At 38.7% G+C, this 19,495-nt stretch overlaps 1 protein-coding gene across 1 annotated transcript in view; it reads right to left on the reverse strand.

Annotated features, from left to right (window-relative positions):
• LOC122802342 (contactin-associated protein-like 5) overlaps positions 1–19,495 on the reverse strand; it is a 2,566,556-nt gene that overhangs the window by 2,207,569 nt on the left and 339,492 nt on the right. Inside the window, exon 3 of the mRNA XM_044071980.1 lies at positions 14,920–15,123. Within this exon, the coding sequence (XP_043927915.1) occupies positions 14,920–15,123 (204 nt within the window). The remainder of the gene's footprint in view (positions 1–14,919; positions 15,124–19,495) is intronic.

A 19,495-nucleotide genomic window follows, 5' to 3' on the forward strand; every position in this document is an offset into this window, starting at 1 on the left:
TCTCTGCCTTCTGTTTCAACATCTACATAAATCCACATTACTCACCCCAGTGACTATACATTAAAATACATTACCACTATGTCCATTAAGAAGTATTTTCTGCTGTTCACTATAAAACTTCTTTCTCTAGATTCTCATCTTCCTCTTGTATTTCAGTATTGTCCTTTATTTGCAGCTGTGTCCTAACAGCCTGTTATAACTGGGGCAGTGCATACACAGGCTACTAATTTCCCTTCCTTGTCCACTATTAAAATTGAACAGAATTTCTGAAATAATGTCTCAGCAGAATATTGCAAACTGAGTAGATGGCGTATGCATTTTTGGAGTCTCTCAATTTTTACAGTAAAATTCAACTAAAGAGTTGTTGTTGTTGTCTTTCGGCTTTTCTCGGTTAGGGGTCGCCACAGCGGAACTCCGGTCCGCTAATGATTGGCAGTAGATTTTCACAAACGCCGAGGTGTCGGCTCAACATTCAATGAAGGTACGCCCATTTACGCATGTCTTCCGAACACCCACCCAACCACGAGGAGGGCATGCAGATTCCACACAGAAGGCACTCTCTGCACTCCAGCCGAGAATCGAACGGGAGAACCTTTTACTGTGAGGTAACAATGCTACCGCTGCAAATATATTTTTATCCTAATATTACCCACCTGTCCTTCCACATCAAAAAACATAACCTTAAAGTTTTTTCATGATGAAACTTGCATATGACATGTCTGCCTACAATATTTCAAAGAAGCTACCAAGGCTGCTGCTTGTAACTTTTTCAAGAGCATTTGCTGTTCACAAGATATTTATAAGAATAAAGTGGCTGTCCTGACTTGATTTAGTTATAGGCTGTAACCATGAGGATTTTCAGGTCAGAAGAGCAGCACAAGTATCAATGTAATGCTCTGCAACCTTTTAACCCAGATGATCTCCATGCATTGTAATGGTAGGTTAAGCAACATTACATTGAAATATATCGTAAGTAGACGTCAGTGTAATTTTTTCCCTGTATTATGATTGAGGCTGTTCTTTCTACTGGCTTGTACTTGTCAATGTCAGCTGAGGAAACATACATAGGTTATTGACTGAAGCTTCAACATTAGGGAAAAATGGTGATTGAGTTGTGCTACGTTATCCCACATGCCTGCACTCTACCTGCTGTGCCTCCTAGTAACAATAGTTTTGAGTTAGGAATTTATAGAAAACCTACTTTTAGCAACACTTATTTGCACTTCAATAGCTGCCACCTATTCTCCAGCAAACAAAAGTATAGTAAAGGGTCAATTAATTAGGGTTGCAAGAATGACCTCCAGTAGAGATCTGGTTTCTCATAAATAGTGAAAGTGTGTCAAGTGTTTTATGCCAGTGGGTACCCAAAGAGTATGTTAGACAGCTTCAAGACTGAAGTCTTCAACAAATGGGATATTCGGTATATACAACTTTTAGGTATTGGTCCTGATGACAAGCAAAAAAAAAATCACTCAAGATCAATAGTTACAATAGAGCCTTTGTTGCAAAATACTCAGAGTAAGGGACTTTAAAGACTTAGTAAAGAGAAATTTGAATATACTTCCAACCAATACTGACCTGATCTCCATAATGAAAGATAAACTTCAATTTGTGTACAAGACTGACAAAAATATAAAGAATCATCTAGCGATAAAAAATGCAGGATTTAACAACTTTTCCTATAATACTTAGGTCACAAGTAGGTGAAGTAGGTATAGTTATTGTACAGACATTTTGTTTAGTTATAAAACCTTGGTTGATATTGATAATGAGATTTTAGTTACATTAAGAAATGGGAACTGTTTGACTCAGCGAGTAGTCTACATAGCAAAGTGCTCTGCATGTGTGGCATTTTATATTGGTAAAACAGAAAGAAAACTGAATAAACAAATTTATGAGCACAAGTATGATATTACGCATTGTAACACAAACAATGGCCTATATAAAAAAGAAAAGAAAAAAAAAAGAAAAAATCTGAGCCTTTTTCCTACCTTTCCTGTAACTAGTGTAGTCCAGATTCAGATTTGCTGCATCCAGGACTGTATGTAAGCTTCTGAGCCCCCCAAGCTTTCTGTGTTGGAGGAAAGCCTTCTAGCTTATCAGTGGGAGTGGTAAACACTAGGTAACCTGTCTACCACATAAGGAGTGGTTCTGGCCCAGAAATTGTATTTATTGGCCGCTTGGGCAGTTTTTACATCTCTCTCAACTTTCTGATTTAAAAGCCCGCACTTGTTTCCCCCTTTCCTGTAACTAGTTTAGTCCAGATACAGATTCTTAGTTTTAGCACTTGAATTTGCTTATTTGTGATCAGCACTTGTTCAGAACTTGTTGTAAGCACTAAATAAGCTACCAATTACTACAGCACTCAACCTTCCTCATTACCTAGAGGAAAACAGTTTTGGTGCTTCACTTGCTTAGAGAAAAACAGCTGTTGTACTCACTTTCCTCACTTATCTAGAGGAAAATAGTTTTTTTATTCAGGCATGTCCAAGGGTCAGCTCCCAGTGTTCTCTCCTGTCTATCTGATGAATCTGGGCATCTTGGGGCAGTGTAGAAATTGCCTCATGTACACAGACAACCCTCTCCTCCTACCACCCCAACACTACAACCTGTGAGAGATGCACTTATCTAGCCAAACTGGAGGTAAAGCTCTCTCCATCCAAGACTGAACTTGACAGTCAAGCGGAGAAGGTAAACGCTTGCACCACAACACACTCATCACATAGTCTCACTAAATCTACACCACCAAAATCCCCACATAGAAATACAAAAACATTCATGGAGGCTTTCAATAATAATCTGCTCAAGCAACAGAGACCTCCAAAGCAGAAATGCAAGCAACCTCCACCCCCCAACACAACCCAAATGACACATAGCCCGCAGACTCAATGTGCCACCCAACCCCAGCCAATAAGGCAAAACAACGTACCCAACACACTATTCATAGGTGACTCTATAGTCAGGCACACTGATGTCTCACTCACCAGGCTAAACAAGGAGAAGGTTACTGTCAGGTGCCAGGATCCACCACATAACCTATGCACTCAAGTCACGCCACAACAAATACACATGTGACTCTGTCATTGTCCATGTTGGTGTGAACGACCTGAGATGTACCTTCCTGGACTACGTGAAAAGAGACATGGAAGAGCTCTCCAATCTTGTAGCCCAGGCAGGTATGACCCTAGCCCTGAGTAACATTCTGCCATCACCCAGAATGATACCGCAGTACAAGGACAAAATGATTGACTTCAACAATTAGCTAAGCTTCTGGAGTCATTCTAAAGGGATCCAGTATCTGTCTGCCTGGGTGACATGGTCGACAGACCACAATGCCTTGCCAGAGATGGCCTGCACCTGTCACCCTTGGGATTCTGAATAATGGCTAAGGTTCTTGCCGCCCCTATAGTGCCTTTTTTAGGCAAGGTTCAAATGACAAATTCACCACCATAACAGGAACAGGTAAGCAAAACTGAGGGTGATGCTACTCAGTGCTAGAAGTCTAAATCTCAAAATGCACTCACTCGAGGCACTCCTTAAAATGGAGAACATCGATATCTGTGCAGTGACTGAGACCTAGCTCAAGGCTCCAGAGAGCACCCCTGCACTACCAAGCTATAACTCATACCACATTTTTCGGCCATGTAACCTGGACCGGAACACCAAAGGCGGAGGTGTGTCCATATTCATTAAGGATATCCACACCTCCAGGCTAGTTGCTCAGCATAATGCATCTGAGGTTATCCAAGTGCAACTAACTCTGGGCAAAACTGCAATCCAAATTGTAGCTTGCTACAGATCCCCCACCATGCCCCAGGATTCCCACTCCTCTTTTCTTGATGTACTGGAAAATATTAGGGTTCAACCAAACACCCTAATAATGGGTGATTTCAACTACCCCACCATTAACTGGGAAAACTACTCTTGTACCAACTCCTTTGCTCACTGCTTTCTGGAATTCATAAACTCCAATACCCTGGATGAACTTATCCACACCCCCACCAGGGGCAACAGTATCCTAGATCTAGTCATTACCAACATGAGTGACCAGTGTTCCACACCTTAAGTCAAAGCCTCATTGGTGCGATCCGACCATAAGCTAAGAAACCACGGTAAAAAAATTCCCCAAAGCCAACTTCATGCTTCTTAAGACAGAAATGGTGAACTTCAAGACACCCATGCAGATGGACAATACAGTTATGACTACAGAATCCTACACAATTGCACTTTATAAGCACTTACACGAGTGCATGGGTCATGCTATCCCAAACAGAACCAAGATGCTATCCTCCAAAAAATGGAAGCCAATCTGGTGGTCCCCTGCCATAAACAAAATGTACAACAGAAGGAAGAAACTGTTGCAAAAGAGAGTAATATCCCATGAGTGGAGGAGCTCCCTGGTCAGCCTCAGTAAGAAGCTGCGATCCCTGATAAAATCCTTCAAAGCTAGTTATGAAAACAAAATCGCCACTGATTCTAAAGACAACCACAAAGCATTCTATAGCTATGTCAAGTATCTCAGTGGCAACACTCAGATCTGCTCTGAGTTACAGCGCAATGGCACTAAATATACAGACCCAACTGATATTGCCAAATTGCCAACATCCTGGCAGATAGGTTCAGTGCTAACTTTACCCCCCTCTCACCCCCTAAAGAGCCCATCTCTATACCAGAAGAATGCAAAGTTCCTGTAATCACGGTTGCACATGTAAAAACCACACTCTCCAAAGCCAAGAACACAGCATCCATGAGACCAGACAACATCCCAGGCTGCATTCTACATGAACTACAGAATGAACTGGCACCCCACCTAAGTACCATGTTCAATCATATCCTCACCTCAGGCTTTGTGCCCGCTGAATGGCGCACAGTGACAGTTATCCCATTCCACAAGGGGGGAGCCACCACAGACCCCAGGAACTACCACCCCATTAGCCTAATGGGCCTGGTCTGTAAGGCATGGAGCGTATCATCATGGAACTTATAAACAAAGACATTGGTAATCTCCAACCTCTGGACCCCACCCAGTTCGGGTTTTCAAAAGGCAGATCATGTCTCCTAAAACTGATAGACTTCTTTGAAGCAGTCACCAAAGCCGTAGACAAGGGTATGTTGTTCACACAGCCTATCTAGATCTTGCCAAGGCTTTCAACACCATCCCCCACTCTGGAATTATAGATAAACTCACTAAACTAGGTATAAATCCCTATGTCACAAGATGGGTTGCCAATTGGCTCACTGACAGAACCCACACTGTGAAAGTAGCAGACTCCAAATCCAACTTCAAACCAGTGACAAGTGGAGTACCACAGGGTTCAGTCCTGGGTCCTCTCCTGTTTGGTATCTACTTCTCTGAAGTAGAGGCTAACACAGAAGGTCTTTGGCTAATGAAGTTCGCAGATGACTGCAAACTAGGAACCATAATCGAAACTCCTAACGATGTGGACATCCTACAAGAGAGCCTTACTGAGGCAGATGCCTGGTGTCAAAGCCATGGCCTCAAGCTCAATACCAAAAAGTGCACTGTCATCCCCTTTGTAAAAACTCTGTATCCATGAACTACAACATAGGTGGTAGTATACTCAACACCAAAAGTGTGATAAGAGACCATGGGACACAGGTGGACAATAGTCTCTCCTTTGATAATCACATTGCCACAGTAGTTAGGAAATCCTTCTACGTGGCATACCTCATCACAAAAGGTTTCTCATCCAGAAAATAAGAGGTCATTGTTCCCCTCTACTCATCACTCATTAGGCCCATTATATAGAGTACAGCGCCCCTTTTGGTATGTACCTCACAAGACATCTACAACAACTGGAATGGCTGCAGAAATACCTCACAAAGAGGATTATTGGCCTCAAACAGATGCCCTACACAGACCGTCTCAAAAAACTCCAGCTTTATTCCATTGCATATCGCCTGCTCAGAGGTAATCTCTGCCTAACACACAAAGCTATGTCAAACTCAGAGCTGTTGGACATGCTCCACTTAAAGAAGTCCCAATCCCTCTGAGCTACACGCTCTAGGGACCTAAACCTTGTCACCACAATAAACAGAACATTCCGGAGGGATAGATTCCAGTCCCAGAGACTTCCCATACTCTGGAATAAACTACCTATCTATATCAGACAAAGCTCCTCATTAGTACTCTTCAAGAATAATCTTGATGATTGGATGAGAAACAGGAAATACACCCCAGGGATCATTTCTGTGGCTCTGCTTGACAGTGGCACAGGAAAATAATTTTCTTGGGTGGCAAAAACCAGGGTACCTTTTTGGCTAGGCTTGTATAGGCCATACGGCTGATAGCCTAGTACCTACCTATGAACCTATATAAACATACGTTAAAATAAAAAAATTGTGGTGATTTCAAATTTGGCATCTTAGAGATAGTTCAGATGAATTATAGGGCTGGTAGTTGGGCAACAGACATAGAATACAAAGAACTTCGTAGGCAACTAAAGTTGAATGCAACTACACATCCAGGTTTAAATGACCATACTTCACTACTACCTGTTTTGATAGCAAGACAGCAAAGTTGTAATTCTAACAAGTGTATTTTTATAACATCAATTATTTATTTTTTAGTATTTTACTGAGCATTTTTATGGTACATTTGTAGTATATTGAGTTTTTTATGTTTTAAATAGAGCAGACTATTTATGCTCAAATAGGACTTTAACTAATGTAGTTAAACTACAATTATGTAAAATAGCTAATTGATTTATTAATTTGATTGTGATTAACTAATCAGTGTGGATATTTAAGTTTGAATTTTATGGCAAAGATCTTATTGTTTTGAAGAAGTCTGAAGGGTCAGATGAAAATGCCTCACAGTTATTTTAGATTTTAAACAAGTTCTTTAATAAACTTTTTCACTTTGTTTTGAACTGGATTATTTAATTCATTTGGAACATAAAATTCCATTGCTGCTTGTACCTTTAGGCTCTAATTGTGTGCACAATTATTTTACTTTTACTTTGCACACCTCTGTGTGCACTGCTGCTATTTGGTTTTTGAGTTTATTACTAATCTTTCCATTGCATCTCCTTTCTACAGGTCCATATGATAGATTTGCTTCACAGGCACCAGAGCTGTGGCCTGCTCTTCTGAAGTGATTGTTAATTTGAACTTGATGAGGTCAGGCAGGCCTTGTAGGAGGCTATCCTGGACTCTCAGTCCTGGTAGCCAACTTCATTGTCTGAAGAAGGTTCTTCCATTGCTGAATCAGGTAGAGGAAGCTACAGTTGAGAAAGAGGTAAGCAGCAATATGGTCAGATAGTGATCTTCCTGGACAGGATAGCAGCATCATTCATCCTGTTAGCCTTGGCCATAGACTCAACAGGGAAGAGTGCGGCCCACACTAACAACCAACCAGATACATCATGTGGCAATTGAAAATAATATTGTCACCTACCTCCATAGCAGAAAAGGAAGGAGTCTTGACTGTAATCTAGACAACACGAGTTTACTTAGCAACTCAGTTACTCTGACCTATAGTTGCACCTTCCAGCATCCTGTACAGTTTCGCAATCTGGCATGCACCCCCCAACTCTGTAAGATGAAGAGAAAAAATAACGTTAAGTTTTCTCCCTACAAACTGAAGACCAAAAAAGGTTCTTTAAACTGTACCATAACACACTTGCTACAAGTGTAACAAGTAGCTTGCTACAGCTGAACATCACACATGGAGAAATGAGTACTTCATCCCTGACCACAGATGCAGTATTAACATTACATGAATACTGCTGATACACTGTGTAAGACACAGAGTGATAAAATGCTTCAAAATGTGTGTGTGCAAGATGCAGTATTAACTGAATGCCAGTGCTGTTAAATACATCCTTGATACTGTTAACACAAGGCAGCTATTCTCTTTGTCTCATCCTAGCTACAGTGCTTCAGGTACTGAAGGAGCTAAAAGTAAGAAGGAGTGACATTTGTCACCTTTTCCATTCTGAGATGGAGGGTGGGGTTACTGCCTGCTTCTTGCTACTCCATTAGAGATAGGGACAGTGTGCTGGTTGCACAACAGAGTACTGTATCAATATGGCATAGCCAATGACTGGAGCTAACTGATGCTCCATATTATTAAATGTATGGTATCAGTGGGTCCTGCATTTAAGGTTGGTAAACAACCTTGTCTATGTGGCTGTGAAGATGATGATGATGTACCAAGAGATCCTGATCTCTTCTATATGTTCACTCCCCAGTGCTTATGCTTATATGGCCTCATGCATTTTCCTCTTTGTAGCACTCATGTCTGAAGAAGAAATTCAGACAGATGTCGGGGAGATTTTAGAGTGAAATATCAAGGAGGGACTCTGGGACACAGTAGGTGAATAATATCCATAATTAACAAAGACAAGGAAAATTTTAATATCTCTCTGGCTGGAGAGGAGGATGGCATGATGCTGCTTGAATCCCACACCTTGTCCAGCCAGGTGTGCCCTCTTTGGTTATGCTTATAGCCAGTGCATCATTGACTAATCTCCCCTTCACCATTTCTCTGCCCACTGTTGTTTTCTGTCCAACCCAATGTCTCTACATTTTAATGGGTTCTCATACATACCAGGTTGCCTGTATTTTATACATTTGTCTATCTGCCTGTCTGCATTGCTGTACTCCCCCACACACACTTATCTGTTCACCTCCTCCATTCTGTCCACATAAAGCAACAGCATTGAGCTAAATCCCCAACAGATATATGTTGTTCTACTTTACTCTGATCCTGCATACTCCTATATGCTGTCCTTATATGTGTCCCTATTTCTTAAGATACCATTAGCCCTTTTTTATGCATATAACAGATGTCCAAACATGCAAAGCCCATAATATTGCAGTTCTACATATTGTATGTTTATATAGTTTTAGGTGGTGCTTTCTGTTGTTTTTCCTAGGCTAGCATTTAATATGTCCAGCATGACTGTAACATTCATTGATTGACTTCTTTGGATGAATGAGTGAGTTCACATTTTTTTTTTTATATCTCTGTAATGTGACATATGGTCACTGTATGAACTGTCTAGCACTTCTGTGTAGGTTTTACTGCACATGTGTCTGTCTGAATAGTTGCCTTGTTGCTCATTTATGTACCAAGGGCCAAAACTACCTGCACAATATGTACCACGGAGAGCATTTAGCTGCACTAAAGAGTTTCCTATTTCACTTTGGATATGACTCTATACAATTCTGCCCAGATGTGCTAGCTTTGCACAGATATATAGCAAATCTCTATGAATCCTGGTCTAAGATTGTGTGTTGCCTCACAAAATATTGTTTCCTTTCTTCAACATCAATCTTACAGTTTTTTTTTCAGTTTTGCTACCTTCCCAGCTTGTCTACTGCCTTTGTTACAACTCTTTACTTGACGTAGTAACTCATTTTATTTCTTCTTTAGACGGTATTGCTTTTCTTGACTCTTTCTGCTGTGCTGTTTCACTTGTTATATGAGAAATCTACTTCATAAATATTTATTTGGGAGGGGGAGAGGAAAAAATCTAACTAGGACAAGTTGATTCTCCCGAAAGAATAAGGTGGTTAAGGGTTTCCTGATTTGAAGGGATACTTTAGAGCTCATATACAAAACACAAGCAGAAGATTATAAATCAAAGGGCAATGGAATTATGATGAAAAGGGGGAGGAGGCTGGGCTGAGAAATAAGGAGAATGTTGTTTGTTGATGCAGGTCCTTAAGGAGAATAATTACAACCACGCAGTTCATTGTATCATAAAGTAGTTGAAAATATTCTAAGGACTAAGGCAACACAAGAAAGGAGAAACAAGACTTTTACCAAAAGAGATGACTACAAGTAAGGGTACAGAAAATAGGCAAGAGAAGGTTGGAATTTACAAGTGAATATCATTAAAGGAACCAAGGCATTTCGAGCAAATAGAGAAGGGAAGGTAATAGAGTGGGACAAGGCGAAGCACAAGTTTGGACTGCAGGCTAGAAACTTTTCTATACCAGGGACTGATAACAGGCAAAGATAATGAACAGGGGAGAACTAAGTGAAAGACTAGCTATGGTAGAGCTTTTAGTTTAGTTGAGAACTGAAGCAGTTGTTAAGAATAGGGCAATTAGTAAGTTATATAAAATATTGCATGATAACTATAAGAATCAATCAGATGAGATTAGAAAAAAATGGAAAAAATCAGTGAAAATGCAATTTATCAAGGAACAAAGAGAAGATGTGTATGGCTCCCAAGTATGCCACAAAGTCCAGATGGTTTAGGATTTCTGCGTAGAAGTGTTTGCATATATATTTTATACCCCAAGCAGAGTTCAGGGAATTTTTCATTAGGGAGATAACAAATGCTGCATGTGAGATGGGAAAGTGAGAAGTAGTTTGGAACACATGTTCTGGGAATGTAATGAGTTTGCAGATTTTAACAATTCCTTACAATCTGTGCTGTCAGAAATGTGAGGGGAGCAAATCATTTTAACTAAGGAAAGAATGATTTTGATCTGGGATGTAGGCTGTGAAATTCCTAGGCAGAGTAAGGCCTTACTAAGTTTCATGCTACTCGCATGCAAAAAAGCAATTACCAGAAAATCTAAATCTAAACCAACTGTAATTGATGTACTAAATATTGTAAAGGAGATAAAAGCAATGGAGGTGGGATCCTTAAAAAAGGAAAAAGTAAATTATGTAAAAGTAAATGGAAACTGTGGAAAAATATATTAGCAAAGCATGCAGAATAATGCTCAGAAGGAGGACTGAAGTTTAAGGCAAAGAAGGATTTGAACAATTTCTATAATGTCCGAATAAATGATAATTGCTAAAAATAACAAATGTGCATACTGCATGAAAAAACGTTGCTTTTTATAATAATGTATCACCTGTGTCACTGCTTCAGCTGTGATTTAATAATGATATTAAAGATTTACTGAAAAAAATATATATATCATATGGTACTATATCTTACCCTAAACTATTACAGTGACCATTATCAAAACAATTAACTTTTTCTTAAGCAATGTGTGTCAAATGTTGTCCATATTGTTTTAATGGTCTATATGACTAATAGACAGCATTACCTTCTAGGGTATTCTCAAAGGTCTCTTACAAATACAGGAAGACATATTTTAAAATTGTTGTGTAATTCATTGCAGATATTCAATGCGCATGCATGTCTGCAAGATGTCAGTACGGACTGTGAAATGCCATTAAACAGAATTCAAATTGTATATGCATAAGTACTAGTGCCTTCTGTGGGGAGTCTGTATGTCTTCCCTGTGTTTGCGTGGTTTTCCTCCAGGTGCTCTGGTTTCCTCCCACATCCCAAAGACAGTCTGTAGATGGATTAGATATTCTAAATTGGCCCTAGGTGTGAGTGTGTGCATGTGTGTGCCTTCTGAGGAAGGTTGGGCACCAGGCTGGCAACTCGACACCGTAAAACTCTGCTGCTGCTAATTCTGCAGACCAAAGATCCGCTGAAACATTCCTTAATGGGAGCAGCGGAAAGAAGCAGAAGATATCATGTTACATTCCCGTAATTTTCATGGCTATTACAGCGATGCTAATTCTGTCTAAATAGAGCAGAAGAAGACTTCCTTTCTTTTTATAAGTCACAACTCCCTCTTAGAGACTGAGATGGTCCAGAGCACAGATGCAGTGATTTGTGCAGCAAACACATACTGTAATGTGATAACTAGCAAGCTACTTCATTTGCATAATTGCAATCCACATATTAGAGGGATTACAGGTAGGACAACAGCACCGATGAAATATTTTACCAGTATGAAGACACTTGTCACTATTTTACAAAGCAGATAACCCATTGTCACAAATGACCTTTTTCATAGGTGAGCCAGAAGCGTGGTCTGGTTAAATAACCTGGACAAGGTTACACAGATTGCAGATGGACATTGAAAGAGTCAATCCAATGTTTGCAGAATAAATCATGCTAATAACCCGCAGCCTTAAACCCCTAAGTTAAACTGAGACTGACAACTCACTGTCCTGATGTTATTTACTGCAAGTAAAACACTGAAGCTTACAGTCATTGGGAAGGACTGAAATGTTTAAGGTAGAGCTAACAATCTAATTTGTTTCATAAGAAACAACATATTATCAATATGCTAATTCTAGGATATATGATGTAAAACAAGTGTATTTAAAACAAACATGTTTAGAGATTATTGCACTAACAATAGTTAAATGTAATATTATCTGATATGCCATTCAGTAATATCACAAATACAAAAGAATATGCAGTCACTTGTTCATATGATAGTTCTATAAAAGGGAAATAAATGAGATATGGGAAAGGAACATATAAGGAAAATAAATCATTTCTAGAGTATGATAGACTGCCAATCAGCATCATGTGAATTAAATAAAAAAGTTAACAACCTGAAAAATCAAGCCAAAAATACAACAATGTTGTAATGAGAGTGTCAAATAAATAAATAAATGGATAGATAAATAGATAGATTGATAGATAAATAAAATCATTTGTAAGGTGAGTGCAAAAAAAAATCAAAATTAAGCAAACACTACATTAAGGAACTACTAGAGCCACAATTATTTTGCTGTTTCATGATTTATTATCACGACCTCTACAGAACAAACACCCATTAAAAATATGTCTGGGTATATCTGAGCTTACAGTCTCATGATAACACATAATATTAGTAGTCAGGGTGTATAATTTAGCAGCTATGTTCTTTAAATTACACTTTAATATTCAAACTGCCATTTAAGCCTGGACTTATGTTTGCCCTTAACCAGAACTGCTCACACAGTTCCTTTATTTTGACCAAATGTTGACATCTCATTTGAAATAAACAGTTTATATGTGGTCAAACACAAAACAACAAAATCTTTTACAATTCATACATGATGAGTAGGGTTTGTACAAAGTGTTTTTCTCATCTTGATATTTAATAGCCTGTACATATATACCTACTTTGATAGTTTCCCGGTTGTTTTCCCAACATAAAAATGTCAAACGTTCACAGATAGCAATGCATACAGTCTCTGTACTGTTCTAGTGAAAGTGCTGCCTCATTCCTGTGGATCTGTTATAGCCTTTTACAGTCACGTTCATCATTCGCCTCATTCCTGTGGATCTGTTATAGCCTTTTATAGTCACGTTCATCAATCGCCTCATTCCTGTGGATCTGTTATAGCCTTTTACAGTCACGTTCATCATTTGCCTCATTCCTGTGGATCTGTTATAGCATTTTATATTCACATTCATTGTTCACCTCATTCCTGTGGATCTGTTATAGCCTTTTACAGTCACATTCATTGTTCACCTCATTCCTGTGGATCTGTTATAGCCTTTTATAGTCACGTTCATCATTCACCTCATTCCTGTGGATCTGTTATAGCCTTTTATAGTCACGTTCATCATTTGTCTCATTCCTGTGGATCTGTTATAGCCTTTTATAGTCACATTCATTGTTCACCTCATTCCTGTGTATCTGTCATAGCCTTTTATAGTCACATTCATTGTTCACCTCATTCCTGTGGATCTGTTATAGCCTTTTATAGTCACGTTCATCATTTGCCTCATTCCTGTGGATCTGTTATAGCCTTTTATAGTCACGTTCATCATTCACCTCATTCCCGTGGATCTGTTATAGCCTTTTATAGTCACGTTCATCATTCACCTCATTCCTGTGGATCTGTTATAGCCTTTTATAGCCACGTTCATCATTCACCTCATTTCCGTGGATCTGTTATAGCCTTTTATAGTCACGGTCATCATTTGCCTCATTCCTGTGGATCTGTTATAGCCTTTTATAGTCACATTCATTGTTCACCTCATTCTTGTGGATCTGTTATAGCCTTTTATAGTCACATTCATTGTTCACCTCATTCCTGTGGATCTGTTATAGCCTTTTATAGTCACATTCATTGTTTACCTCATTCCTGTGGATCTGTTATAGCCTTTTATAGTCACGTTCATCATTCACCTCATTCCCGTGGATCTGTTACAGCCTTTTACAGTCACGTTCATCATTCACCTCATTCCCGTGGATCTGTTATAGCCTTTTATAGTCACGTTCATTATTCACCTCATTCCTGTGGATCTGTTATAGCCTTTTACAGTCACATTCATCATTCACCTCATTCCTGTGGATCTGTTATAGCCTTTTATAGTCACGTTCATCATTCACCTCATTCCCATGGATCTGTTATAGCCTTTTATAGTCACGGTCATCGTGCACTTGAACAGCTTAAAAATGTTACTTAAAAAAGAAAGCAGGGCTGTTCTGTAGAGTAACAGATGATTTGGATCATGTACCTACTCTGTTACCTCTACCCTCGTCTTTGCTCTTAGGAAAATAAACCCACCCAGAACAAAAGGAGGCTATCAAAACAGTATTAGAAATAAACTGATAATAAAGCTTTTGTCAAAGGAATATTACATTTAACAAAGCATGCAACAATTGTATGGTATCTGACTCTAAGGATTGTATTTTCAACACTTTCTGAAAAAAAGCTCATAAAACTACAAAGTCATGACTAGGTAAAAATCAAATGTAATCAATACCCACCTACCATCTAGTACACTTACCTTTGATAGCAGAAAGATTAAAAGTCTGTAAATGCTATTGCAATACCAGCAGTTTGGATACATGCTCCATTACTGACAGTGTAGTGCAACATTGGGGGGGGGGGGGGGGTTGACTCATGAAATGTCTTTTTTTAGATGATATTGTAAAGAGATGTGCCATTTATCTGACCTGATGGTTGTTCAGCTGGATGCCAAGACCACTCGTACAGTAAAAAAAGAAATATCTTCAGTACTTACCAAATCACCCCTAGTAATGCAATGCTGAAATAATGAACCAGTATCATAATAGTCCCTTTAGTATATGTGTATAACTTAATGTTAGTCAGCACTATTTAATGTCATATTCCAGTGTAATTTAACAGCTACAGAAAAAAGATAGTACCTAAATTGAGGAACAGCGAGAGCTTTCCTTTCACTAATTCCAACGTGATGTAATCTCCATATTGTCCTTCTCCATGCAGTAGAACACCATCACTTTGTATTGTCTTAAACTTCAGAGAAATTGTGTCTTTCACTGTGCTCATGGACTTCTGATTGAATCTGTACAGCAGAGAACTTCTTCCATCAAAATCCGCTACATCTGACTCTGAAAAATAAGTAATAAATTACCTTTGTTAGTACTGTTATTGAGAAATAATATGTGTTTAGACATATATCAGGGTGACATTTATCGATTCTTGTCCTTATTGAAGATCTAAAACACACATGTTCTGTAGATCCTGTGTATTTTTACCATGCAGGTTGCAATACTGTTAGTATATTGCTTAGACTGTGGCAAAACAAGATCTGTACTGTCATATACATTTGAGATTGTATCTATACAAACATTTACATGCTCACAACTAAGTGTGAGTGAGAGTGCGTGTGTGTGTTTGTGTGTTAGGTTTCAGATAAGTAATGGTACTGTACAGCAATTTCATTTTACAATATAGTTGAAATCATAGCAGTTGGCATAAGAGAAAGAAGGAAAGAAAGAAATACAGAAAGAAAGAAATTAATTGAAAAAATAAAAAAGCCTGAGTTCACTGCAAACATAATGACTGTTGAAACTCACTGAATTATTTTGACAGCATTTTTCAGGTGGATATCACCCTGTACCTACCAATACGGGGTTCTTAACTCGATGCTACACTGTATACACAGTTTTGTTCTTCAGAGGACCACCGTTAAAGTCCTCACAACATCAACACCATCTTTACTTGTCTTTGAAACAGTTGGATCAAAGCAGTTTGTTAATACAGGGGAAAGGAACATAATTAGAGGTGGTGGGATTGTAAAGTGAATGGGCAGGACGATTCCAAATCAGTGAAAAGCTAAGCTGTAATACTTTGAAACAGCAAACCTGGGCATTTGCAACAGATATTAAACAGACACTGAGGTTTGTATAAATCTGCACACACCTACATATGTGCTCATACACACATGCACAAGATATATCTATCTATAGTTATGTACGTACATAGGCATGCCTTTTCCCCATATCAATTTTTTTAGATTTTTGTAAGGCAGGTTCATTAGACAGAAATTTTCTCCAAGATTTTGGACTTTTATTTCCAGCAGTAGGACATTGTGTTATACAATCTACTCATTGTGTAGAACATTACGGAGAACCTTTCTAATTAAAGCTAGATTAAGAATGATATATCTGAGGGAGTTCATATCCATTAAAGCATAGCATTTTCACTTCTTCTCCTTTGTATTGTGATTAAAATAGTTGTTTATTTTTGAATACCAAACCTCAGAGTATGCTGTGTTAATATGACAACCTGTGTCTTCAGAACATATGTCAGTTATATTATGTAGCATTGTCTGAAAAAATAAAAGTTTAGTTTGATGTTGTTAAATCTATCTCTAGGGCTACTGTATTATGATGAATGGCTTGTGATAGCCATTCTGTTGAATAGCCTAGAACTTAATACACTATTTTTTTCAAATCTTTTCTAGTTAGCTTTAAAGTCAAATGGACTGAAATCCTATTCTTATGAAGTTGGTTTATATCATATACAAAATTATTTATCTCATGTCTGCCTAGTTTCATTAAAATGATTACTGACCTTATTTTCTGAGTAATACTGAAATGGTTTGATGTGGTCTTATGTTTTTGGATGAGAATCAGATTTGTTTCTGGTGTGGCATGGAAGAGAAATTCTTCATCTGGGAAAATCATAAAGATTTCCATAACAAATCTATGTAGTTATACTCCATTATATAGCAGAGAGGGAATTCAAAGATCTGAAAAACTCCCACACATAAATAAACAATCATCAATGTTAACTCAGCAGGAAAAAATATATAGTGACAAATATAAGTCACAGCATATGGGTATCATCAGCTTTCCCCTGCTGAAGCAAAATCATAGTTGAGCAAGTACATGAACTGGATTCAAAAACAATTTTCACATGGCAATACTGTCATAAATATTAGAGAGCTAACAGAATACTGTGATCCTGAGGAATGCTTTTACTTGTGGAATGCAAATAAGAAAGAGTGGCAGCATCTGTCCACCCAAAGAGCTCTATGCATAATTCTGCAACAGTAATGAGACACGCTGCTAGGTTATAAGCTGAGGTAAATATGGTATAAAATGCCTAAAAGTAATCTCATGGCGGAGTAAACAAATGTGAGCTTCTCTGTCAAATGAAGTCACACAATCAAAGACTGGAAGGCATGGACACATAACACCTAAGTAACGAGTTGTAGCAGGCTACATGAAAAATTAATGTTCCACACTTGAAAGCAAACTGCCTTTAAAGGAATCCATTTGACCCTGAAACTTAAAGTATGTCTGTCAGAGTGTACAATGTCATGCGGAACATTCCAGCACCATATGGGTAACACTACATAAGGCTCTCAGATGATTGACTGTTGATTGTTATGCACATTCTAATTATCATGTGCAGTAAGGTGAGAAATACTTCAAATTCCATTAAAAACTATCAAAGTGCTGTGCGTCCATGGAAAGACTCAGTGATGTACCACATCTCAGACTTGTAATCAATGCCATTAGTTGCAGAGTCACTGCTTTCAAGATCCTCTAGATTGAAAATTCTGAAAACAAAAATATGAACTGTAGGGTTTAACATCTCCTGAACTGTCAGTCTGTGAGTTAAAATGATGTTATCATTAAGACAGTTTCAGCCCTATACACTGGAGGTGTATGCAATACATATATTTAGAGAATGAATATCTTACACAGATGTTTTACTGAAATACATATCCCAGATTCCCATCTATTGTGCAATTACTTATAGAAATTTGTAAATGACCAGAGAATAAACAATGTACAGAGAAAGTACGTCACTATATCATTAATATGCGCTTGTAATTACAGGTTTTCACTGTCCATCCTCCACATGCCTTACTCATGTTTAAGATGAGGCACCCCATAATGGGACTACTTTTAAAATTTTTGAAATCCCAAAACCTTGAATGTCTTAATTCTGACATTCAGAAATTCAAGGTCTTGGAATCTCAAAATGAAACATAAAACACACCTAAAAGAAGAAAACCACATATGTATTGTTTTTGCGGGAGGGCAAGCCCCCCCTCACCCCCCCCACAACTTAAATATACCAACTCCAAGATCACACTATAATGTGCAAATGGTAAAGTTCCCATTCCGCATTATATGGCAATTTCCATTTATACATTTCGAGAGTCCAAATCCTCGAACTTCTGAACATCAGGATTTAGAGGTTCGAGATTTTGGGATTCCGAAATTTAAAAGTGAACCCCACAGAACTGCAGCCAAAGAGATGCATAATGAAACTTACCTGTTGATGCATCTGGTAACTGAGCACTTGTTTGATTTGATAAAGTCCTTATTCTGGTATTTTGGTAGAGTTGTGGATGCTGCCCAATATATGTTGAGAAAACATCTTGTATAGTCAGGGATTAGCCACTGGATATGATGACTGATGTGCATGCTCATCCTCCAGTCTGCAAGGTCAGCTGTACCATCATATGTCTAGGCACCAGAATTGCAGCATCTTCAACTGGACAGGGATGACAGCATCAAATATTTGGCTAAGGAGGAATAACATCAACATGTGGGAGGACAGTGCATTCAGTATGTCCTGTTGCAAATGCTCCAGTCTCTGGAGGAAAACAATGCATTATGATAATGCACTTGTTCAAGTGACACATAGTGTAATGTGCCAACTACATTGTGGGCGTTGCAGTGATACAATCACTCACATGCATACTGCCCAGGTTGCCTACTGCAATAGGCATTACCATTATTTAAGCAATCTCCTGAAGCTTACATCCAGCACAGCTAGCATAACTTGACAGGTAACAGACTACACACAGAAAACAGACAGCAATAATATGTAATTATTCACAGTATAAGAAGTGGAACACTGGACACCTGAATGAAATTTGCATAATTCAGTGTCATTTCCCATCCTAAGACAATGATCATGCCCTAAAAACATACAGAAATCTAGACTGCCCCTGACCAAAACCAGACTTAGGCTTCATGCTGGCAGGGTAGTACATTTACTGTAGTAATTAAACTAAGCTAACTGTGTGTGAGAGAAGTGTACAAATTTATGACTGAGGACAAATCCTCAGGGTGTGACTAAATTGTGGTGTACATGAAATTACTGATCACAGACAAAGACTAGGCACAGCAGACTCAAACTCTGTATCACTGAGTAGCAAAGGCCTAGTTCATAACAACAACAGCAGTGGTGGCACGTGTCTCCAAACCACATCTGTAAGAAGCCTACAGCTAAGCTAAGTCCTACCTGGACTTAGCCAAGGCTTTTGCCACTATCCCTCACTCAGGCATCATTGACAAACTCAGCCAGCTTGGTATCAACCCTTATATCATTAGATTGGTCGCTAACTGGCTCACTGATAGAACCCGTATAGTCAAAACAGGGGAATCCACCTCCAACAGCAGTGGTGTATCACAGGGATCAGTCATAGGACCTCTACTGTTTGGAATCTAT

The sequence above is a fragment of the Protopterus annectens genome, chromosome 5.part0 (assembly GCF_019279795.1).
Source record: "Protopterus annectens isolate FY-2018-M chromosome 5.part0, PAN1.0, whole genome shotgun sequence".
Lineage (NCBI taxonomy): Eukaryota > Metazoa > Chordata > Ceratodontiformes > Protopteridae > Protopterus > Protopterus annectens.